The sequence below is a fragment of the Tachysurus vachellii genome, chromosome 15 (assembly GCF_030014155.1).
Source record: "Tachysurus vachellii isolate PV-2020 chromosome 15, HZAU_Pvac_v1, whole genome shotgun sequence".
NCBI classification, from domain to species: Eukaryota; Metazoa; Chordata; class Actinopteri; order Siluriformes; family Bagridae; genus Tachysurus; species Tachysurus vachellii.
The window spans coordinates 20,575,884-20,600,928 of NC_083474.1; the positions used below are offsets into that span (position 1 = coordinate 20,575,884).

The 25,045-nt window shown below is 37.5% G+C and overlaps 2 protein-coding genes across 3 annotated transcripts; both read right to left on the reverse strand.

The window, feature by feature from the left end:
• Nucleotides 1-740: 740 nt before the first annotated feature.
• On the reverse strand, nt 741-16,807 carry LOC132858417 (nitric oxide synthase, inducible-like). 2 transcript variants are annotated; one of them, XM_060888750.1, is made up of 22 exons: nt 16,277-16,655; nt 15,913-16,004; nt 13,720-13,861; nt 13,460-13,599; nt 10,238-10,412; nt 10,049-10,150; nt 7,310-7,504; nt 7,056-7,141; nt 6,792-6,936; nt 6,595-6,699; nt 5,843-5,892; nt 5,588-5,762; nt 5,378-5,498; nt 5,189-5,267; nt 4,900-5,093; nt 4,644-4,810; nt 3,609-3,819; nt 3,430-3,517; nt 3,187-3,308; nt 2,933-3,081; nt 2,388-2,582; nt 741-1,471 (listed from the first exon to the last, which is right to left on the reverse strand). In XM_060888750.1, the coding sequence occupies exons 2-22, from the start codon at nt 15,966-15,968 to the stop codon at nt 1,433-1,435; spliced, it is 2,736 nt and encodes a 911-aa protein (XP_060744733.1). In that variant the 5' UTR covers nt 15,969-16,004; nt 16,277-16,655; the 3' UTR covers nt 741-1,432. The 2 variants fall into 2 exon arrangements, with proteins under 2 accessions (XP_060744733.1, XP_060744734.1); XM_060888751.1 differs by lacking the exons at nt 741-1,471; nt 2,388-2,582; nt 2,933-3,081; ... (1 more) ...; nt 3,430-3,517; nt 3,609-3,819 and adding an exon at nt 16,660-16,807 and having other exon boundaries at nt 4,787-5,093; nt 16,277-16,439.
• Nucleotides 16,808-20,793: 3,986 nt separating this feature from the next.
• Nucleotides 20,794-22,951, reverse strand: lyrm9 (LYR motif containing 9). The gene is made up of 3 exons (XM_060888753.1): nt 22,473-22,951; nt 22,094-22,186; nt 20,794-21,216 (listed from the first exon to the last, which is right to left on the reverse strand). Exons 1-3 carry the CDS (start codon nt 22,596-22,598, stop codon nt 21,169-21,171), a joined length of 267 nt encoding a protein of 88 aa, XP_060744736.1. The 5' UTR covers nt 22,599-22,951; the 3' UTR covers nt 20,794-21,168.
• Between the last annotated feature and the right edge of the window lie 2,094 nt (nt 22,952-25,045).

The following is a 25,045-nucleotide window of genomic DNA, read 5'->3' on the forward strand; positions in this document are numbered from 1 at the left end:
ATATTAGCTGAGTCATTAGGTGGGACCAAGGCTTGGGAAACCATACTGTCAGCCTCAGACAGGAGCATGACATGGGAGGGTATGTTTTTGGCCTCAGGTGTAACCTGGACATGGAGGCAGCAGTGAGCACATACTGTATACAGCTCAGGATCTCCTACATCGGCCTACAAATCGAGTGCATGCACATCTAAGAATCTGTCATTTGGCTTCTGTCCAACTACATAATCTTTTTTTCACAATCTTTCATCTGATAATCAGGGTGTCCTATTCAGCTTATCGTTTTAAACCCGGAAATCAAGTAGGGCATTAGTTCCTTGAAAGAATAAATTCTTTTGCTGGCTAAACCTTACCAGGAAAACGTATTACTTAATTAATTAGGTGCAGATAGATTTGTAAACCTTTTACCATTCTGGCTAGATAATCTGTTTGTCAAATGAAGCGTTCTCAGAAAGCAGACTTAAAAATTCAGTTTTTATTTGGGTACATAACAGACAGAGAAATAGTCTGACAAACCATTTCTATGTTATTTCTAAAGGTTTAATATGAAAATAAGAGGGTTATTGAGCAAGGTTGGCACTGTACAGTAACCTGTAACTGTTATGCTGCTGCTGTTCCTGCTAATAATAATAATAATAATAATAATAATAATAATAATAATAATAATAATAATAATAATAATAATAATAATACAGATAAACAATTAAAGACATACACAAACTTTAATATTAAGTATTTTTGGGGTTTAGTGTGTCTGTATTTCTTCTGGTGGTCCAGCAGCAGTATCTTATGCTCTTATTGCTGCAGGCTACTGAAGATCTACTGTAACTCTCAATGCTTGTCTTGAGCCGTGATACAAACAGGAGTGTTGCATAAGGAAGAACATCAAGCGTAAAACATGTGCCAAATTAAATATGCGGAAAAAATGAACCACTGTGGTGACCATGAACAGGGAGCAACCAAAAGAACAGCAACACTGTCTGTAATTGTATGTTAGGGTTCCATAATTGTATGTTAAGTCCACCTTAGAAGTGATACCATTAACTTATTGTTATCTCTACGATCTCCGTTTCTATAGGCTACATACTTCTGCAAGGTGTGTTGACTCTATTATAGCTCTAAAGCTTTGTATGGAATGAAATTTAATAAACTGGGCCTTCAAAAAGTAAATACAAGTTGAATACCGCTGCTAAACAGCATTCCAAACCAAAACATTCCTAGTCAGTTTCTGACGTTTCCTGCTGCTATGTGGAGAAATGAGTAAAATGTCAAATATATATAGAAAATGTTCAAATTAATGGTAAATACAAAACTCTTTAAGTAATTCTTTTTTTTTCAGCCGCACAAAAGATAAATTTGGATATATGTTCACATAGCAGTATTATGTTAAATATCCCAAGTCAGCTGTCTTCTGTTTTTCAAAGGTGAAGCTGTATTAGTCTCCAAATATGTCTTCATGGTACCTCTTCTCAACCTCAAAACAGAAAACATTATTATTTAGTAACATATGTGGATGATTAGATCAATGGTATAATAAGAATCTGAATAAGGCAAGAAAATTGCTTGTGTTTAATAAATAACACTGTAATGAAAATGGTTCAAACAAAACGTTCTCTCCACTAACACACACTTTACTTACTTCAACAGTTAATGGCTGATAATTGGCTGATTAGTTGAATCATGTGTGCTGGGTACAACCAAAAAAATATGCAGGGCAGGATGTACACTAGAACCTGTGTTTGGAACCTTTAACATAGTGTGTGTTAAAGTTAGCTAGTTGCAAAATAAGCTAGTTGAACTAAAATCACCTCAAACAGCAGAAAATGACTTTAAATTCATTTTCTACCGCTTATCCGAACTTCTCAGGCGTCATCGGGCATCAAGTCAGGGAACACACACACTCTCATTCACTCACACACTCACACACTACGGACAATTTTCCAGAGATGCCAATCAACCTACCATGCATGTCTTTGGACCGGGGGAGGAAACCGGAGTACCCGGAGGAAACCCCCGAGGCACGGGGAGAACATGCAAACTCCACACACACAAGGTGGAGGTGGGAATCGAACCCCCAACCCTGGAGGTGTGAGGCGAACGTGCTAACCACTAAGCCACTGTACCCCCCCAGAGCAGCAAATGACTTTTACATTTTTATCCTCATGTAGATCAGTCATATTTCATCCAGATTTGAGTTTTCATGCATACAGTTTTATATTTCACATTCTTTAGATTTACCTAATTTGTCCAACTTTAAAATTATGAGTATCACAAATGGAATAGTCATGTAAAACACCTTGGAATTTCTGCTTAATAACATGTATTTTACTCTACTAAATAAATATACACTTAACAATTCCTTTCTGTGGTAAAATCTGCAACTAACCTACCTTTAATTGATCCAGATATTCCCTAGCTTGTGAGAGAGTTATCCCCAGTCGATTAACCAGGATCTCTTGTATAGTGTGTGCAACATCTCGGGCCATGTTCATGCCCCCACACACATATAGGTGTCCGGTGCTCTGGTATAAAACCTGCCAAACCTCTTCACTGAGCTGCTTCCTCAGGACATCTTGAACATACACCTATAGCCAAAGATATGGATAAATAAGCATAATGCTTGGAGCATGTCTCAAATAGAAAAAGGGAAGTCGTGGCCTAATGGTTAGAGAGTCTGACTCCTAACCCTAAGGTTGTGGGTTCGGCCGGCCCCCCAACTGCTCCCCGGACGCCGCAGCATAAATGGCTGCCCACTGCTCTGGTTGTGTGTTCATGGTGTGTGTGTGTTCACTGCTGTGTGTGTGTGCACTTTGGATGGGTTAAATGCAGAGAACAAATTCTGAGTTCGGGTCACTGTACTTAGCTGTATGTCACGTCACAAATATACGGCAGAGAAAATTTTACACAAGTGTTTGATTGGATTGCAAAGCTCTACCTTGGGAAGACCAGCCTGGCGAGAGTATGCTGGAGTGATGCTCTTCAGAGTGCCGTTTTCTCTCATGTACAAAGTCTCCTCTTTATAGAGATGATCCATGTCTGCACCATGACATCCAAACACCAGCATCATCGGACTGCATTTCAGGCCTTTCAGACAAAAGTTACACATCCTCAAAATAAAATAAAAAAAACTATTTAACTAATATAATGGAGAACTAATAAATAATTGTCCATAAGTGGATCTGGCAGTACCTGTTGTTTTCATGTCATGGAAGCGCTGTTGCCAAAAACTCCTGAAAGGTGCGATACCACTTCCTGCTCCAATTAGTATAGTAGGAGAACTGGGATCGGATGGAAGGTGGAACCCACTGGATCTGTAGAAAACCAATAAGGAAAGATGTCTGTCTCATAACATGTGAAGCACTAGAAATCACATGATAATGTTTTACACAGTGAAGCCAGAAAAGGCTCTAAGAATGAACTTCTAGTTAGTACCTGTGAATAAAGCATGGAACCAGTTGGCCTTCTTTGAGGGTGTTGAGCCATGTGCTGCAGACACCATGATGCAGAGGACCCTTTCCATCTGGAAATAAAACAAAATGTTAGAATTCATAGTTTTTTTTATAGTTTGGGTTCTGAACTGTGTATGTTGATTAGTATTGTGTTTCCTTTACCTTGGGTGCAGTAGTTGACCACAGACACAGTTAGGTGAAGCTCGTAAGGGTGGAGGTCTGGGGAGGAGCTAACAGAGTAGAGCCGGGGCTTCAGCAAGGGTAGCTGGCTGAGAAGGAAGGCTGCAGAGAGCTCCAGTGAAGGAAACTCCTCCAGAACTTCCAGGAAGTTGGGTCTATTAAATGCTTTCCATTCTGAGTAACACTTGAAGTCCTGCAGAAAGGTGCCATTACTCACTCACTCACTCACTCACTCATCTTCTACCGCTTATCCAAACTACCTCGGGTCACGGGGAGCCTGTGCCTCAGGCGTCATCGGGCATCAAGGCAGGATACACCCTGGACGGAGTGCCAACCCATCGCAGGGCACACACACACTCTCATTCACACACTCTCACTCTCATTCAGAGATGCCAATCAACCTACCATGCATGTCTTGGGACCGGGGAAGGAAACCGGAGTACCCGGAGGAAACCCCCGAGGCACAGGGAGAACATGCAAACTCCACACACACAAGGTGGAGGCGGGAATCGAACCCCCAACCCTGGAGGTGTGAGGCGAACGTGCTAACCACTAAGCCACCGTGCCCCCCTAAGGTGCCATTATTTATAAGTAAAAAATACAAAAACAAAAAAAAAAAACATTCATCGTGTTGCATAATCAGATAGAATACTGGACCTGTTTATCCAATAAGTATCGAAGATTTATGATAATAAACCACATCAACAATTTAACAGCATGTTATACAATCCCCTCCGAGCCTATTGGAAAGGCAAGGCCAATTTGTCTGTTTGTTCTATACACCAAAGTCATAACTCACAGTCATTTTTGTCTCTCGAACCCAAATATTTTCAGCTGATAGCAAAAACAAATGAATTGGTTTTGCCTTGCTAATAGTTCCAGGATTTAAGCAATACTTTAAATAATCTTATAACAAATTTGTAACACTTATATAACGCTAACATGGTATCTCCACTCTATAAGCATATAACCACATTGTATGGAGTGTATTATTGAGTCATCACCAAACAGAGTTACCTTTGCAAGAGCTAGCAGGCGCTGTCTGTCATCTACCTGCTTAGTCATGTGCGAGAGCTTGTGCAAGAAGCTTTGAGATGGTGGGGTGGTGATATCCAAGAGGTATGTAAGAGCCTTGGCCAGAGGGCATGCAGGGATACGTGAATTTGTTTGCCACTTTGCGCTACCTGCAGAATAAAGCAGAACATACTGCACAGCAGAATTCCCCAGGAGTTTATAATTGTGCATTGTAACTTGAATAATACAGACTATTTACCATAGCAAGACTCAGGAAGGTATTCAAGTTGGACACTCTGATTGGTGGGGGGGGCATTAGGGAGGTGCTTCAGAATGCCCATCACCAACTCTGGTGAATTCCCTGGGAAAACTCCCACATGGTCACCAGGAGCATAATTCAAGGACTCTTTTTTGACATCGTCAACCTCCAGTTCAACCAGTATAGTACAGTGACTGAAAACAATGGCACATGACAAAGCAAAATAAAAAAAATAAAAAGAACCCTTTGAAATGAATTCAGTTAGATAGTGTCAGGTTTGACGGACAACCTTGATCTTGAGCTGTGTAGGTTCTTTCTTCTCTTTAGCTTCATACTAATCACAGTCTTAGAATGGAGAGCCGAGAGAGCTGTGAGTTTACACAACAGACCAGACATTTTAGATTTTATAATATTTTGCCAATTATTAAAAAGGAAATCGCACCAGCATTGAAAACGTTCAATAAATGACACAAGATACCCTTCATGCGTTCAAAGGAGCCGCCGTCAGGCTGCACTCTGTGTCTCAGTGGGTCCCAGTTGTCTGTTAGATGCTCCACCCATGTGACATGACTCTCGATGCCAAATTCCTCACACGCTGCCTATAAATGTAAACCATGTTTATAAACCACAAGCAATTGCCGTAAAATGTGATTTTTTTTGTTTTGTTTACTAAAGGTGACCAGTGAACCTTGAACACGGTGCAAGCCCAGACGGAGAAAGACTCTTCTTGCCCATTGAGCTCATCACCCTCTCCTATTGAAGCCACTCGTTTAGCTCCCAGTTCTCCAAGCTTATCATCTACTGCATGGGCAAATGCACAAAACTGCGGGTACATGCGAGAGCCGAGGCCAAAAACACAGTACCTGCATAATAGAAAGAGACTATTCAAATAATCAGTTTTAAAAAAGACAAAAAACCTTTTGTATTGTCAGAGAATACTAACCTGAGTTTGTTTTTGAGATTTTTAGTACTGAAAAGGTACTTCTTGAACATCTTCAAAAGGGAAAAAAAAACAGATTAAATATGCATTATAGGGGGCACAGTGGCTTAGTGGTTAGCACGTTCGCCTCACACCTCCAGGGTTGGGGGTTCGATTCCCGCCTCCACCTTGTGTGTGTGGAGTTTGCATGTTCTCCCCGTGCCTCGGGGGTTTCCTCCGGGTACTCCGGTTTCCTTCCCCGGTCCAAAGACATGCATGGTAGGTTGATTGGCATCTCTGGAAAATTGTCCGTAGTGTGTGAGTGTGTGAGTGAATGAGAGTGTGTGTGTGCCCTGTGATGGGTTGGCACTCCGTCCAGGGTGTATCCTGCCTTGATGCCCAATGACGCCTGAAATAGGCACAGGCTCCCGAGAAGTTCGGATAAGCGGTAGAAAATGAATGAATGAATGAATGAACATGTCCCCTGTGTGACTGTTCCTATGTCTTACAATCTTGTTGATCCAGAAGATTCTCAGCACACCTAATGGTTAGGAGCTGTGAAACAGTACATGTACTGTATGTAACTGTAGATGTATTAACCCCCAATAACCGCCACTCAGAACAATGAGTGACATGGAAAAAACTTATTGCTATCATCATTGCCACTTATTACATTACTATGTTGAGGTCTCACCGTGTGTGTACATGTTCACAAAGGTTATCAGGTGATTCTCACCAGTACCTGCTGTTATCCTTGGCAGCAATTGAGCCCATACCTGTCCATTTCCTGGAGAATCGCCATTGCCGAACGTGCTGGTCACCACCATTAAGAGGCATTCTTTCTCAAGCTCCAGGAAACTGTAGTCCTCCATGCAGAGTATCTGTATCCCAAACAAAGTAGAAATAAAGCCAGAAATCAAGTTCATACCACAGTGTTTCTATGGAACATTTTCATATCCATTTAAACTATTACCCTTGGATTGAAAGCACAACTGAGAATTGATTTGAGCTTTTTGGCAAAGGTCTGTGATTTTCCTGTTTCGGTAGCATAGAGAATGGTGCAGGACACTCTCTTAACCAAGGCAGATTTCATGAGTATTTGAGAGAAGACCACCACCCTGGAGAAAGAGAATTCACCCATAATTAGCATGCAAACATAAAAAAGACCTCAAATCATTGTAATTAAATGATTAGATATTAGCATGTGAGCACGGATTTAGAGGGAAAGTTCACTCACCTTATCAGACCTTTGAAGCTTATTCTTTGTTGCTTCTTTAATGCTTTCTTTTTATCTTTCCATACATGTGTTAGCCAAGGTTCAGGCTTCAAGGAAAGATCATTATTATTACAAGACGATCACAATAGAGGTCTGTAGTTTCAAGAACAAGGCATTTAACTCCTTAAAAAATCAGTAGTAGATTAAATAAATGGATCTGTGTTTTATGATAATCCCATATTTTTTTTCTGAATAACCATGTACATGTTTACCACCTGGTAGTAATAGAAGGGGGACAGGATGTAGCTGATCATCTCCTGGTGGAACACAGGGGTCAGAGAACCAGACATGGGAGGAACAAGCCAAACCCAATCAGCAGGACAGCCACCACGCAGACGCATCTCACTCTCCATGTGCTTCATGAAGGACTCTGTGGCAGAGTGGTGGTCAGTGATGGTCACCTTATTTTTCTGCAGCACAAGATAGCAGAAAAAAACATTTGTATGGAAGTGAGCAATGATTTAATTTGAAAAATTAAACCTTAGTGACTTCCACCCTGGTGTGAATGATAAATAGTGTATGGCCATATATAATATGGCGGAAATGGCCATATATAATCGAGCGGAAACCTCGTATGTCCAAATTTGGTCAATTTCATATTTTTTCACATATCGATGCTATTGGTCAGTCCCCACGTGGGTCTGTTATTTTTACAAGTTATTAACCAATCTAAAGTCTTGAAAATAGCTTGAGCGCAAATCTCATAACTCCATTGGACACTTCAACTGTCCACCTCTTCCTCACTCCGCGGGAGAGCTTCACGGCATATTTCTCCTCAAGAAGAGTCGCAACGAATCAACACGTCTTCTGAGGTAAATGTCTTCTAAACACTGGGCTCAAAGAAAAAAAAATCTTGACCCCCGCTAGTTCTGGTGCTTGTCTGAGGACAGGAATTTAGCGCAAGACAATCCACGGCAACGCAGACTAAACCCTGTGCACTGCAGATAAGGTAAGGTGTTTTTTCATTTCCTGAAAAATAACGGTTTTGGTGATACGAGGATTCCGCCTGACAGCGACGAAATATGGTTTGTTTTAACTTAATCGAACCTTTTAAGGTAACAAATCAAGTAACTGACTATAAAATTTGTATTCACTTGGATTTGGTCAGCTAAATTTACTTGCATTTGCAAGTTTTAAATCAGCTACTGATATTGTTACACCTCATGAACGTGTACTGTATAATGAAAATTTGAGGGGAAAGACAAAACTTCAGTATCTCTCAGAAGTAAGTGCACCCCTCACATTTTTGTAAATATTTTATTACATCTTTTTATGTGAAACGACACATTTCTACAGTGTAAACTAGTGAGTGTACAGCTTGTATAGCAGTGTACATTTGCTGTCCCCTCAAAATAACTCAACACACAGCCATTAATGTCTAAACCGCTGGCCACTAAAGTGAGTACACCCCTAATTGAAAATGTCCAAACTTGGCAAAATGTGTCAATATTTTGTGTGGCCACCATTATCTTCTATTACTGCCTTAACCCTCTTGGCCATGGAGTTCACCAGAGCATCACAGGTTGCCACTGGAGTCCTTTTCCACTCCTCCATGAAGACATCACAGAGCTGGTGGATGTTAGAAACCTTGCGGTCCTCCACTTTCCATTTGAGGATGCCCCACAGATGCTCAATAGGGTTTAGGCCTGAAGACATTCTTAGCCAGTCCATCACCTTTACCCTCAGCTACTTTAGCAAGGCAGTGGTCTTCTTCGAAGTGTGTTTGGGCTCGTTATCATGTTGGAATACTGTCCTGTGGGCAAAGGTAGGGGATCATGCTCTGCTTCAGTATGTCACAGTACATGTTGGCATTCATGGTTCCCTCAATGAAATGTAATTCCCCAATGCTGGCAGCACTCATGCAGCCCCAGACCTTGACACTCCCACCACCATACTTGACTGTAGGCAAGACACACTTGTCTTTGTACTCCTCACCTGGTTGCCGCCACACACTCTTGACACCATATGAACCAAATAAGTTTATCTTGATCTCATCAGACCACAGGACATGGTTCCAGTAATCCATTTCCTTAGTCCGCTTGTCTTCAGCAAACTGTTTGCGGGCTTTCTTGTGCATCATCTTTAGAAGAGGCTTCCTTCTGGAACGACAGCCATGCAGACCAATTTGTTGTGGGCCACAGTGTGCGGCGTAAGGTCTGAGCACTGACAGGCTGACCCCCCACCCCTTCAACCTCTGCAGCAATGCTGGCAGTATTCATACGTCTATTTCCTAAACATAACATCTGGATATGACCACGTGCACTCAACTTATTTGGTCGACCATGGCGAGGCCTGTTCTGAGTGGAACCTGTCCTTTTAAACCACTGTATGGTCTTGGCCACCGTGCTGCAGCTCAGTTTCAGGGTCTTGGCAATCTTCTTATAGCCTACACCATCTTTATGTAGAGCAACAATTCTTTTTCAGATCATCAGAGCGTTCTTTGCCATGAGGTGCCATGTTGAACTTCCAGTGACCAGAGAGTGAGAGCGATAACACCAAATTTAACACACCTGAGACCTTGAAACACTATTGAGTCACATGACACCGGGGAGAAAAAATGGCTAATTGGGCCAATGGCTATTTTCACTTAGGGGTGTACTCACTTCTGTGAGATACTGTATATAAGCAAAAATGACTGCATTTCTCTTTCTAAATGTTATATTTTTATTCTCTTATTAACTTGTATGCAAACCCAGGAAACTAGGTGGGTAACAGCCTGGACGGGGTGCCAACACTGCAGGGCTCACACACAAAAAAGCCTACAACACATGTCTTTGGACTGAGTTGAGGCGACCAGAGTACCCAGAGGAAACCCCCAAAGCATGGATAGAAGATGAAAACACACAGGGCAGAAGTTTGAATGAAACCCCCAATACTGAAGGTGCAAGGCAAATGCAGTAAGCACTAAGACACCATGCCCCTAAATCTTAGCTGCTTTACTATTTAATTTGTACCTGAAAACTGTGAATCACAGCGACATTAATGGCAACCAGAGCCTCATCCTTCCACAGTGATGACAGCTTGTGTGTATCCAACCCCATACAATGTCCAACCTTCTGTAGAAGGCGTTACAAATAGAAATTAGTTTTAAGCAATGCAAACATTACCTCTTGTACCATCCACCACTGAGGGAAATGATTTACCTCCAGAATGTTGTAGCGCTGAGTATCACAGAAGTCCCTTACACCAATCTCAGTGCCCATGTACCAACCATTGAAGGGGCATGCTGTGAACTCAAGACCACCAATCTCCAGCAACATGTTGGACACTGCAGGTACTGCATACCATCTAAGGTTCAGATCTTTGAACCACTTATAACTGAATTGAAAAAATATACATTAATCAGCATAAGGTACTCAGGGCAAGGCGCTACAGACTCAAGGAACCTTCCCATCAGAGAAGTACCATCTGACCTGACCAAAGTGATATTCACTTTCTACCTACAGAACTCAGCTACTGTCATCTGTACTTTCTGGTAAATATATATTGTGTGGAAGCTGTAGAGTTTAAATAACATTTATTTTTTTTTGTTTCACCTATATTATATATTTTCTGTTTTTACTATTTAGGTTAGCCACCCAAAATCTAATGTTCATCCCTGAAGTACATATCTACTCTTAGTATTGGGGATGTTGTAGCCTAGTGGTTAAGGTGTTGATATACTGATCAGAAGGTCCTGAGTTTGAATCCTAGTGCCACCAAGCTGCCACTGCTGGGCCCCTGAGCAAGGCCCTTAACCCTTAATTACTTAGCTGTATAAATGAGATAAATGTAAGTCGCTCTGGATAAGGGTGTCTCCAAATGCCATATGTAACCCAGATAAAGTTATGGGTGTTTGTTTTTGATTTATACCTTTATGCTAAAGACATTGTTTGAATTCCATATAAATAGTTTTACAAATTAATGTTATGAAAGTCATTTCATTGGCCAGCAATGAGGTGATGTAACAAGGTCACGTGACATCTGTATAAGTTAACCGTAAGTAAAAATAATTAATTATTTGTTAAATGCTTTTTTTGTTTAAATAATATAAATATGCTGGGAAAAAGTATTTAAAAAAGAACTTGTATTTTGTTTAAGTTTTATTAAGTTTATGTGTCACATGATGATGGATGCATGCTGGGTGCGCATGGAGCAGAGAGAGAGCGTGAGAGAAAAAAGGAGGGAGAGTGAGACAACAGAGCTGCTGAATTAAAAAGTACGACCTGTTCTTTAATTAGTGTAATGAAGCTAATTAGGTGTTCAACCCTAACCCTGTGTAGCGATAGTTTCTGTTTGGAGTGGTAACAACATCAGAAAGATGTTTACATCGCCTCTGACGAATGGAAACTTAAGTTGTGGATTATGTGCATGTGGATCATGTGCATGAACTTGGCTAATGGACTGGCGGATAGCTAGCTCAACTAGCAAGGACTACGTGTGGTGAAGGAGTATCCCGTGAAGCATCCAAGCTCTGTTTGTGTTCTCCAGTGACCTTTTTCTTTCAGATGCGAGCAAGGTGTGCATCCAGGTACCATCTTCATCAAGGTACCATTTTTCCGTTTGTTGCCCTCGTGGTGAAGTGGCCATTTTGTTTGGTTTCTACGAACCCCAGCTACTGTACGTACAGGCCTGCAACTGGTAGACTGACTAAAGTTTTCATTTACTTTTGCCGGCTTTTATTATTTATTTTGGCCAAGTTTGAGTAATAAGTTGTATATTTTACTGATATTTTTCATTTAAACATTTTTTGATTTTGAAAGTGATCTGCACAATATTTTATTTGACTTCACATTTAGTAAAATGTGAATATTGTTAAAATTGTGTTGTGTCTATATTTACAAGACTGAAGTGTGTTTCATATTTCTTGGTACCTGGTAGTCTAATACATTCATTCATTTTCTACCGCTTATCCGCACTACCTCGGGTCACGGGGAGCCTGTGCACAGGGATCTCAGGCGTCATCGGGCATCAAGGCAGGACACACCCTGGACGGAGTGCCAACCCATCGCAGGGCACACACACACACACTCATTCACTCACGCAATCACACACTACGGACAATTTTCCAGAGATGCCAATCAACCTACCATGCATGTCTTTGGACCGGGGGAGGAAACCGGAGTACCCGGAGGAGACCCCCGAGGCACGGGGAGAACATGCAAACTCCACACACACAAGGTGGAGGCGGGAATCGAACCCCCAACCCTGGAGGTGTGAGGCGAACGTGCTAACCACTAAGCCACCGTGCCCCCGTAGATTAATACATTTAATTATAAATAGAACCTATCTCAAAGTAAAGATAAGACAAATTGATTAGGTTTAAGATTGTTAGAAATTAGTTAAAAGAGCTCAGGTTAGCCACCCCATTATAGCTGGTAACGCTAGGGGTGCTACACATAAATGTAGTAGTTTCATCTGAAGGTGGGAATACGTAATAAAGTACATGAGCCTGGGGGGTGGGGGGCATGGGGGGGGGGGGGAGTCGTGGCCTAATGGTTAGAGAGTCTGACTGGGTAGAGCAAGGGGGCATTTAATTTAGTGGCTGTATTATGTAAGTATCCTCCCAAAGCATAAAACATTAGGCTTATGAGATTTTCAGTGTGATTTTAGAAGAGGATGTTAAGTAAATAGAAACATGGCTCACAGCAACAGGAAAGAATACTTAATACTGTAATCTTCCATATTATGGCTTATTTTGTGCATGCTCATGCCATATAAATTACCAAGTAAGTTCATTTCAATTACAAAATATGTAATAGTTTCAAAGTGGAAAAATTACGCAAAGCTTTGTACAAGCCTGGTCTTGTATGACTGAAAAGAACTACTCCAAGATGGCTGTCAAGTGGCCAGACTTTCCTAGAAGAATTTTGGTAGATTTAAATATTGATAGTTGCATCTTATGGGCTTCAGCAGTCAACACTTCACTGAAATTAACATAGTGCTCAAGAAAGCTAATATGTGATGCCGTGATTCTGGTATTTTCTCACGAATGAATGGGGCAACTGAGTGGTTTTATTAGGGACAAATGTCTTTTCCACTTATCCTTGATCTTTAATTTTGAAGTATTGGTTGATTTAACGATTCTTTTACTGCAGACCCTTCAGAAGCAGAAGAAGCAGTGGGAACTTTTGTGTTCTTAAAGCCCGGGATTTACTTGGATTTTCAACCTTAAGTAGAAACCAAGCACTGAAAGAGTCCTAGCACTTCAGTGAAGAGTCTTGGTGCTCTGTGTAAACATGTCTGACATAAACAGAGCCAGGCAATGAACATACTGATTTGCTACTAAAATTTTGATTATAATTTTTTCAAAGATTGATGCTTCACATATCTCTAATTAACTATTAAGAATGTAATGGAATGTTTATAAAGTGTTTAGCACTTACTGTGGGTGCTCCATTTCAACCTCTAGTATCAACTCTACAGGAATATCATACAGCTCAGGATCCTCTCCATTGGCCTGCAACATTAGTGGCAGCACGTCAAAGGAGCCATACTTCGGTGTCCATCCAAGTCGGACACAAATCTGTTGGAAGGTAGTGATTTCAATTAAAAAAGGCAGCAAAGAAAGCCAATAAAAAATTAATGTGTTGCTATCAATGAACAGCAGTTATTTGACAGTAGATGTTATGTTACTTGTGGATACCTCAGTGAACTCCACATTAGCAGGGTCTCCTATAATCCGTCCGTCTGCCATCTGATAGCCAGCGTATCTAATAAGCTGACTGTTCCAAACTCGGAAATCATGCTGCCCATCAGTTCTTTGCGGGAACACAGTGATAGCTGACCTATAAAATGATAGAGACTTAAAAGCACTTTTGTATGTCGCTCTGGATAAGGGTGTCTGCCATATGCCGTAAATGTAAATGTTAATAAAAAGAACTGTTTAATTCTCTAATCTAATTGGTCAGAACATATATATTTATATATACACGTATATATTAATCTGATCATTATAATGCATTACTGTTTTTATAATAATAGCTCATTCACATAGACTTGTATAGTGGATGCACTTACATATCAAAATAACCTACCTTCAAAAGTATTGGAATGGCAAAGCCTATGTATTATGAGTCAGTACAAAAAAATCAGAAATGGGCAAAAAAGAATGAAAACAGGGGGGCACGGTGGCTTAGTGGTTAGCACGTTCGCCTCACACCTCCAGGGTCGGGGTTCGATTCCTGCCTCCACCTTGTGTGTGTGGAGTTTGCATGTTCTCCCCGTGCCTCGGGGGTTTCCTCCGGGTACTCCGGTTTCCTCCCCCGGTCCAAAGACATGCATGGTAGGTTGATTGGCATCTCTGGAAAAAAAAATTGTCCCTAGTGTGTGTTTGCCTGAGTGAGTGTGTGTGCGTGTGCCCTGCGATGGGTTGGCACTCCGTCCAGGGTGTATCCTGTCTTGATGCTCGATGACGCCTGAGATAGGCACAGGCTTCCCGTGAGGTAGTTCGGGGTAGTTCGGATAAGCGGTGGAAAATGAATGGATGAATGAAGAATGAAAACACTGGGGTACTAGCATACAGATATAGAACAGGTTGGTTAAGGAAAACTACAACAGTTGATGAGAATAACATTTTGAAAAAGCTGTGAATAAAAACTACAAAAGCAACAGTGACATCGCCAACAACATCTATAGGCATGGGTGAAGTATCACAATCACATAACACAACCAGAAAGATAGAGGCCAAAGCACAGAATGCAAATCACTCATCAGAAGTAATAATCAGAGACCAGACTGGATTTTTACAAAAACGTGGTGGTGAGCCACAGACGTTCTGAAACAAATATTAAGCTCCAAGAGAAGGCCAATGCTAAGATAGAAAGGATCTGCATGATCTAAAAGAAACTCATCTGTGAAACATGGTGGTGGTAGTCTCATGGTTCGGGCTTGCATGGCTGCTTCTGGAACATTCTCACTAATCTTTACTGATGATAGAGCTCATGATGGTAGCAGCAGAATGAATTCACAAGTCTACAGAAACATTCTGTCTGAGCATTAACAGAGAAATTAATCCAGTTTAATTAGGAGAAATGTCATCATGCAGGAAGACAAAAACCTAAAACACACTGCCAACACAACAAAGGACCTCAACGGGGGAAGTGGAACACCTCAGACTGGCCAAGTCAGTCACCAACATTTTAAATCCTGAAGAAGAAACTGAAGGGAGAAAACCTCCAAAACAAACAACACCTGAAAGAAGCAGCTCTACAAGCCTGGAATGCATCAAAAAATGCAACAGCTCGGTGATGTCAATGAGTCGCCGTCTCATTTCAACCAAAGGATATGCAACCAGTTATTAGAGGATATTTACCCTAATTGACTTTAATTCTGTTACAATCTGTTCTAGTACTTTTGCTCACGCCAAAATTTTGTGGTCTTTCCAGTGGTGCCATGTTCTAAGTTGTTATTCGAAAGCTAACATTTTGATCTATCATTTCATATTCTGATTTAAAAAACCAAAAGATGTTACTGTTCCAATACTTTCAGAGGGACTGTATAATTGTTGATATGTTAAAGTTTTATGTTGGGTGACGTTTATTTAAGATTTTATTCTTCGTTATCTGTGATTTGTAAGACTGAGTAAGTTTTCAGACAAGTGAAAGTCTATAAAGTCTATAAACAGAGGATCTTTCCAATTTTTTGGTAATATGACTTTTTTTGTTTGTTTGATTTTATATATAACTATAAAGATTTTAACAACTACTATGGCTACTACTACTACCAGTACTAGTACTACTACTACTACTACTACTAATAATAATAATAATAATAATAATAATAATAATAATAATAATAATAATAATAATAATAATAAGCATCATCAAACTCTACATACCTCACATTCCCTCCATTTGAAGCAAATTTAAGATGTGCACACAGAAACTGGAACATGTCCTCTGTTGTCCTGCATTTCCGTGCATCAAACACCTGAAGAGGAGAGAATATTGTCATATATATATATATATATATATATATATATATATATATATATATATATATATATATATATATATATATATATATATGACAATATTCTCTCCTCTTCAGGTGTTTGATGCATTTCCGTGCATCAAACACCTGAAGAGGAGAGAATATTGTCATATATATATATATATATATATATATATATATATATATATATATATATATATATATATATATATATATATTGCTGAATATGAGCTTTAAAAGTGTCAAACCTGCAAATTGGACCATTGAATTCGGCCAATGCACCTGGGTGCGTTCCTCCAAGCTTGCTTAGCTCCAAACACAAGTTCTTCATTATTAAGCTGATAAGTTCCAGTGTCATCAATTTCTTGAGCAACCTCATTAACCCGGGCCAAGTGCTCATCTATTTTAGAGCTGTGTTAAACGATGAATACAAATGAGTTGCGATTAGGCTTGTCAGCCAAATCATGCTTTCAAGATATAAATGATGCCAACAGTTATTAAATTCAATATTGGCTTTTTTCCCAAGCTGGTGTGATTAAAAATAATCCACATGGACTGGAAAAAATGCTCAGCATGGCAACCTTGATTAACATCCCTTAACTGTAAATATGCACAATTAGATAATGTCTACCTTTTAAAAGATTTGTAGTACTGGTTAATGAAGTCAATGGCCTGAGTGAGGAGATCATTGGAGGAAGGTGTGGAAGTGGGAGGAGATCGAGTTAGAGACTTCGGATTCATTATGGAGCCCTCACACATTTTTGGCTTGTTGCACAGACCCTGGAATTTCAAACAGTCAGAGCTCAGGAGAGTTTGTCTAAGAAGGGATTAATCGGACACAAATAAGTGAGTGACACAAGAATGTGTGTGACCTTACAGTGTATTTCATAAGTTCACACAATATATATCGCTTTTTGCTCTGCCTGGAATATGCACTATTTACCGTGCAAAAAGCATAACAAAATAGTATTGAATAATCATACAATACCTTACTATCAGGTCAAGTAGTGAATGTATGGTTTATTAAATACTACTATGTAATAGAAATAGTGCCATGTTAATTGAAGTAATAAGCAGTATTGTAAAATTATTACTAAACAGTTAAATATGAAGCAGTATTCTATAGTAAGCCATATTAGCACTTCATTACATAATAAAAAATAACTAAACATGATCACAAAATGTATTCTGTAGTAGTATATAGTAGATAAAAGTATCATACTAACTGCTATTACAACTACTACTACTACTACTACTACTACTACTACTACTACTACTACTACTACTAATAATAATAATAATAATAATAATAATAATAATAATAATAAACAGCTCTACAGCAAATAGTATGATGTAGTAAAAATTATAATTGTATTAACTGCTAAATATTCTATATTCTTCGGTACTATATATTAACTCTTTTCACTCTATATGTCTCTTACCACTCATATCACTGTACATCAAACATAGTTGCACACTCTAGGGACAATTTAGAGATGCTATTCTGCCTACAATGTATGTTTTTAAACTAGTGGAGGAAGATGGAGAACCTGATGGAGACCTCCGAGGCACGGGGAGAACATGCAAACTCCACACACACAGGGCAGACCTGGGAATCAAGCCTCCAACCTTGAAGGTGTAAATTTAACATGACAATCACCAGCTACCATGCCTCTGGTACTATATAGTGCCATAGAAAATAATATTCTATAGTAATACTGTATATAGTAAGAAGCACTGAATAGTACAAAGTATTGCTATAATTAGTTAATAGTACTGTACAGTGTAGTGGTAAAGTAGTAGCACAGCATTAAATAGAAAATATAAGTAAAGATGAACAAAGTAAATAGTATTCTATTGCAGCATAATTAGTATTAGTAATTAATATGCCATTTAATATGGATACTCATTATATCATTATATACTACAAAACAATTTTCTACTAATTACATTTTCTATCACTGACCATTAATATGATACTCTACAGTACTACTGTATTTATATCTAGCAAATGTGAATAGTACCCACTTGTGCTATAATAAATAATGATACAATGATAAACGGGTGCATAATAATAATAAAAAAAAACTGTTACCATAGTAAAGTAGTGGCATTTGTGCCAAACAGAAACTGGTATTAAAGAGATAGTTAGAAACTGTGAGAATATTTACTATATAGGAAAGTATTCTATAGTATAATGTTATAGCATATAATAGGAATTTAGATTAGATTAGATTAGATTTAACTTGATTCAAATTGTCATTACACATGTACAAGTACAAGGCAACTAAATGCAGTTTAGGTCTAACCAGAGTGCAATAGTAGCAAGTGCAGGATATACAGTGTTTACAAGAGTTAAATAAAGTGGTAATATGGAAGTGATTTACAGATATGTGTGTACTATGAACATAATATACAGATTTACAGAAGGATATGTGCTGTAACAAAATATATGGCTATTACTATAAACAGTAATTTACACATGTGTATGTACTATGAATATAATATAATGATGAATATATATGTACTATAAATATAATATACAGATGAATATATATGTGCTATAAAAATAATATACTGATGAATATATATATATATATATATATATATATATATATATATATATATATATATATATATATATATATATATATATATATATATATATGTATATATATATATATATATATATGTGCTATAAATATAATATACTGATGAATATATATGTACTATAAATATAATATACAGATGAATATATATGTACTATGAATATAATATGATGAATATATATGTGCTATAAATATAATATACAGATGAATATATATGTGCTATGAATATAATATGATGAATATATATGTGCTATAAATATAATACACTGATGAATATATATGTGCTATAAAAATAATATACAGATGTCTATTACTATAAACCAAAATTTACAGAAGGGTGTGTGCTATAAACAAAATATATTGTTATTACTATAAACAGAAATATACAGGAAGATATGTACTATGAGGATAACATAATATATTGCATTAAATAGTGCTATATAGTGAATAGTCTGATATTATAATATAAATATTATAGATTACTAAGTTGTACAAAATTAACAGCATTCTATAATAATACATAATAAACTGGAGTAAGTAGAACTTTTTTTTTTCTTTTTTTTAAGGCTACAGGTTGGTCTCAGGTATTTGGAATGGGACTCACCTTGACAGCTCTGTGATAAAGCGTGTCTTGGTGTCGTGAACCGTTTTGAAGATTCCGCACATGGAGCTCTGCAGGACTCCGGATGCTCCTGTTTGCTGCCTGCTAACGATGATCCAAAACATTTACATCCCTTTTGTGTAAGTTGGATTATTTCCTTTTTAATCTACATTTTGTGCCTCATATAAGCAAAAAGTGATGTAATGTTACTGACCTTGTTTAGCTGAGTCTGCTGGAGCTCCTTCCCTTTACCTTGACAAAGATTCTTTCCCATATTTTTATAGTTATTTTTACTGTTATGAGAAATAAGCATGTCAGTAACTAAATGCAAATGTATAATAATAATAATAATAATAATAATAATAATAATAATAATAATAATAATAATAATAATAATAAAATTAAAACAAATAATTAAAACAAAACCTTCTTCTTCTTCTATTTTACTTTTTCTGCTTATATTTTAGATGCAAGCTCATCATCGGTGTACAGCACTGTGAGCAAATTACATTTTTTTTGCTCCTTTTATATGCTGCACCTGCTTCAGATTGGGGCAGAAAGGACAGCAAAGAAATGCCAAACACTTGAGATGTCAAGCCCATGGGGAGAAGGGGATAAGGAGCTGAGAGAACTACTCTGAAAGGTGGGTAACATTTACGTTACTCCCTTTATACAATAACATCAAGATGTTTAAAAGGAAAACTAACTAATTAAGAAGAAAATTTCTATCATTAGTTTAGTTTTTAAAAGGGATAAAAAAAACAATTGTATGTTTCCAATACACAAATAAAATGTTTAGATAAACTCATTTGAAAAACTGGAAGCATTTAGAAATGAGAATTCAAATGTCAGCCTTAGAGAGATAAATGTACTGAATTCATGAACCTTTTAAAAGGTTATAAAGGTTCACATTCTTCCAAAAAATAAGTGTAAAATAAGTTATTGTTTTAAGTTAAACTAGTTAAAGTTAAAGATAAAATGCACAAAATTTTCAAGAGTTCAAAGGGTCCAAGCACCAAAAAGAATCCATATAGTAATTCTATCGTTTTCTATTAGGGGTCCAAGCACCAAAAAGAATCCTTACAGAAATTCTACCTTTTTCTATTAGGGGTCCAAGCAATGTTAATGGAAGTAGGTGAAGGTTAGTCGAGAAAAAAAAAAAAACATTTGACAAAAGCTTGTTTGTTCTCACAGGTCAAATGTTCTTACATCTTATATGTTTTATGAAAATGTCAAAATTGGTTAACTATTTTTTCCCTATACATCATTAATAGTGATGGTTTTGAAGTATGATGCACATTTCTCCCAGAGTTAAACAGAATTATGCTTCTAAATAAACCTTCAATAAGCTTCATACAAACCATGTTTTCAGGATGCAATGCCTCATTAGCTTTAGTGTCAAACCCTTAAACAGGAAAACCTGCTTAAAGAAAGCCACTAAATGACTTCTATCATTTTCTACCATCACTTGTTTAAATTTCAGACATATGGTAAAGTGGTGTAAAATAATTCAACAAATCACCCAATTTGATATATAATTTACACAATGCAAAACTTTATGCATTTATATTTATTTCAATTGTAACAGGAGTCACTGACAATCAAGTTAATCCATGTTGATGAAATCAAAGCTCATAATATTCATTCGATTTTTAATGTATACAATGGAAATGAATACAGATTATTTACATGACACATCCAGAGGTCTGTAAGCTAACAGCATGGTTCGACTGAATGGTTTGTTGTTGTCATTTCACACAGTTAGTCAGTGAGTATTCATTTATTTTTCTGTACAGTTTGGTAATAAAAATCTTACAAATCTTACATTTATTCCTTTTGAACTTTGGACTACATTAGTGACGGTAATAGTAATAAACACAGTTTAGCTTTCTTTGAGCTTTATAGCAGTCCAGCGTAGGATCACCATCGATCAGCGTCGTGTTTTATCATGACTTGGAGATCCTGAATTTTTAATATACTGAAAAAAAAATGGAGAAAGATGAATCTGTACAATTTGATAGATAATATATAAGGAACAAAATATCATATTACGTTATGAAGAGAAAACATTTATGCGCTGGAGAGAAGAGGAATGAAAGTCAGTTGTAGTAAGACTGAGTACATGTGTGTGAATGAAAGGGAGGGAAGTGGAACAGTAAGGTTACAGGGTGAAGAGGTGAAGAAGGTACAGGAGTTTAACTACTTGGGGTCAACAGTCCAGAGTAATGGAGAAAGTGGGAAAGAGGTAAAGAAGCGAGTGCAGGCAGGTTGGAATGTTTGGAGAAAGGTGTCAGGAGTTCTGTGTGATAGGAAAATATCAGTGAGAATCAAGGGGAAGGTGTACAGGACAGTGGTGAGACTGGCCATGCTTCTGTCACTGAAGAAGAGACAGGAGTCTGAGCTAGAGGTAGCTGAGCTGAAGATGTTGAGGTTCTCTTTGGGAATGACAAGATTGGACAGGATTAGGAACGAGTACATCAGAGGGACAGCTCAAGTTGGGCGATTGGGGGATAAAGTTAGGGAGGCGAGATTAAGATGATTTGGACATGTTCAGAGGAGGGAGAGTGAGTGTATTGGTAGGAGAATGATGGACATGGAGCTGCCAGGCAGGAGGCAAAGAGGAAGGCCAAAGAGGAGGGATATGGATGTAATTAATGAGGATATGAAGCTAGTGGGTGCAAGTGTTGAGGATGCAGAAGATAGGGATAGGTGGAGAGAGATGATTCGCTGTGGTGACCCCTGAAGGGAAAAGCCGAAAGAAGAAGAAGAGAAAATATTTATATCTATAACGATTCTCTGTTTAACATTTTAAATCGCGATCGTGCGAATTTGCACGCGACTTTACTGACGTTCACCTTGTTTAGAATCCAGTCAGCGTCAGAAATAGCTCGCTGGATGATCATACGGACTCGATCCGGGTCGTCCTCATCGGTGTGGCTGTTGTAACTCTGTAACAGGACAAAAGAGTTGATTTATATCACAATTCAACGAGCACACAAACAATTCTGCGATGTCATCTGGTCTCGTCTCACGTAACACAGTTTGATATACAACAATTCTCGTGTGTAACATCTCATGTGTAACATCTGATGATGTACTAACACGAATGAATGAATTCAATGAATATGCAAATTCGTTTTATGACGTCATAAATTTTTCATACATAAGAGCCCACGTGATATCAGAGATGGTGTACTTTTGCACTCAGGGGGTTGATCCTGAAGGGCTCAGTACCTGTCGGACAGCGTGTCGGTAGTGTGACTGCATGTCTGCACCGGGCAGCAGTTTGCAGCACCGGAGCAGGTAACGGTAAAGCTGCACCGGAGTCCGCACGAGCTCCGAACCCGGAAGTGGAACCATTCTTCCCCCCCCCGACTCACATACAGTGATGACCTTCACTTAATACTGGATTTATTTATTTATTTATATGAGCGCTGAATAAAACTGTAGTGATTTATTATTTGTCGTGGTTATATTCTAATATATTTTCCCCATGCGAATTGTGCGCCCTGTTAAAGGCTTGTTAAACTTTTAACTCCGATTTTAACTTTTAACTCCGATCTGCTCATAGATCTCTATGTGATCTGCTTATAGATCTCTATGTGATCTGCTCATAGATCTCAATGTGATCTACTCCCTGTCTAACGCTTTATACCTGCTGTAAGTGTGTGTTTGGGTTCTTTCTAAAGTAACTTCCGGTGTTTGTGTCGCGCTGTAATCATTTCAAAATAAAAGTCTCGTTAGTTGGTTAGTTCTTTTTCTTTCTTTCTTTCTTTCTTTCTTTCTTTCTTTCTTTCTTTCTTTCTTTCTTTTTCTATTTCTTTCTTTCTTTCTTTCTTTCTTTCTTTCTTTCTTTCTTTCTTTCTTTCTTTCTTTTTCTATTTCTTTCTTTCTTTCTTTCTTTCTTTCTTTCTTTCTTTCTTTTTCTATTTCTTTCTTTCTTTCTTTCTTTCTTTCTTTCTTTCTTTCTTTCTTTCTTTCTTTCTTTCTTTTTTCTTTCTTTCAGGAGATGTTTAGTGATTTATTAAAATTGTGTTGCAGCAAACCAGTTCTACACAAATGTGCTATAATAAAAAAATTTTTTAAAAAAAGAGTAAACTAGTTTCCTGGGCGTTTCACAATATTACATCAATCTATACATAGATAAAGGTGCGACATGACATTCATTACTAAATGTATAATTGTAATCATTGGCAAATCTCTGTGGTAAAAGGTGATAAAACAATTCATGATTGCTTTTAAAGAACAGCATCTGTAACTTTTTCTTAATCGCACGAAATGAATAAAACAATGAATAATTGTAAATAAATAAACGTAATTTAATTCTTTAGTTATTGAATCAATCAATTAATTAATTAATCAGTTGATTAAATTGTTTAATTAATTAGGATTCTTTTTTGCCAACTTTTTTATTTACAAAATAGTAAAAACACTGTTATTCTGTCCTTTGGGTCTCTTTGCGGTTTGGTCGTAGAAACACACGTGAGTATGCTTTTGATGTGGCCCATAAATTCAGCCTCAGTGTTGGAATAGGTCAGTGGTCATTCCCAGGATTCCGATGCCAGGCGTCCGACTGGATCGGTGGTTCATAAGTGTCCAGCTGGCAGAGTGAACAACGCAGTGTTAATGTCATCAGTGAATGCTCACATTGTTCAGAAGGAGGAAAACCCCAAAGGCTTCAAAGCCTCTAGTCAGCGTGGTGTTGACAGGGCGTCGGGAGGTATACGTGACAGAAGAAATCAACGCACCTACCTGGAAAGTTCCTGGCCTTTTATGAAATATTAAATCTAACAAACACAGCATTTGGGTTTTGAAATGCAACCAACAACAGAATATTATGATTATTGCTATTATTACCATTAGAATAAAACATATTCTAACTATTATAAAATGTAAAAATTTTACATATACTTATGAAATTTTTGATTGTTGTTGATTAACGGCGTCATGGTCATTGGCATCCAAGATCAATATCCGTTACTGTTATGATATTATTTATATATACTGATGGCCACAGTAGCCACAATCTTCACCAGAACCTCACATAAAAAAATTCAAGAATAAGAATGCTAATACTTTAAACCAAAAACAAACAACAATAATAATAGGCAGATGTTAGGTATATCATTCAACAGGCTTTAAAATTACAGTATATTATGCAGATTAACCCTTATGTTCGGTGTTTGGTTCAAATCGACCCACTTTATATTTTCTACTAAGTGTTTTGCCTTTGTTGTAAATCATCATTGTTCGTCATCTGTATTTGATAAATTAGTTTATATAAATAATAATTGAAATCTGGCTCCATTTCAGTTTTTTTAGATTTATGTTAATGTTTTTATTATTATAGTTAATCATATTTAAGTCAATAAATTATAATCACAAATAAATAAAGCAAACAAACAAACAATTAAATAAATTAATTTATTATGCCATGAGGATAGTTAATTAATTAATTAATTAATTAATGAACTTTATTCTAACACTAACAAATGGCATTTTCATTATTAAATGTGATATGTTGTGTAAATGTACATTGTTTAGGACTGAGGTAAAGACACTATGTGAAAATGACTTTTAGTTATTTATTTTATTAAATATTAATTACCCCAGGAATTTCCCAAGATAATTTGACCCAAACAGTACCAAAGGGGCCAAAGAGCATAATAATAATAATAGTAATAATAATAATAATAATAATAATAATAATAATAATAATAATTATAATAATAATAATAATAAATAATAATAATAATAATAATTATTATTATTATTATTATTATTATGATGATGATGATGATGATGAT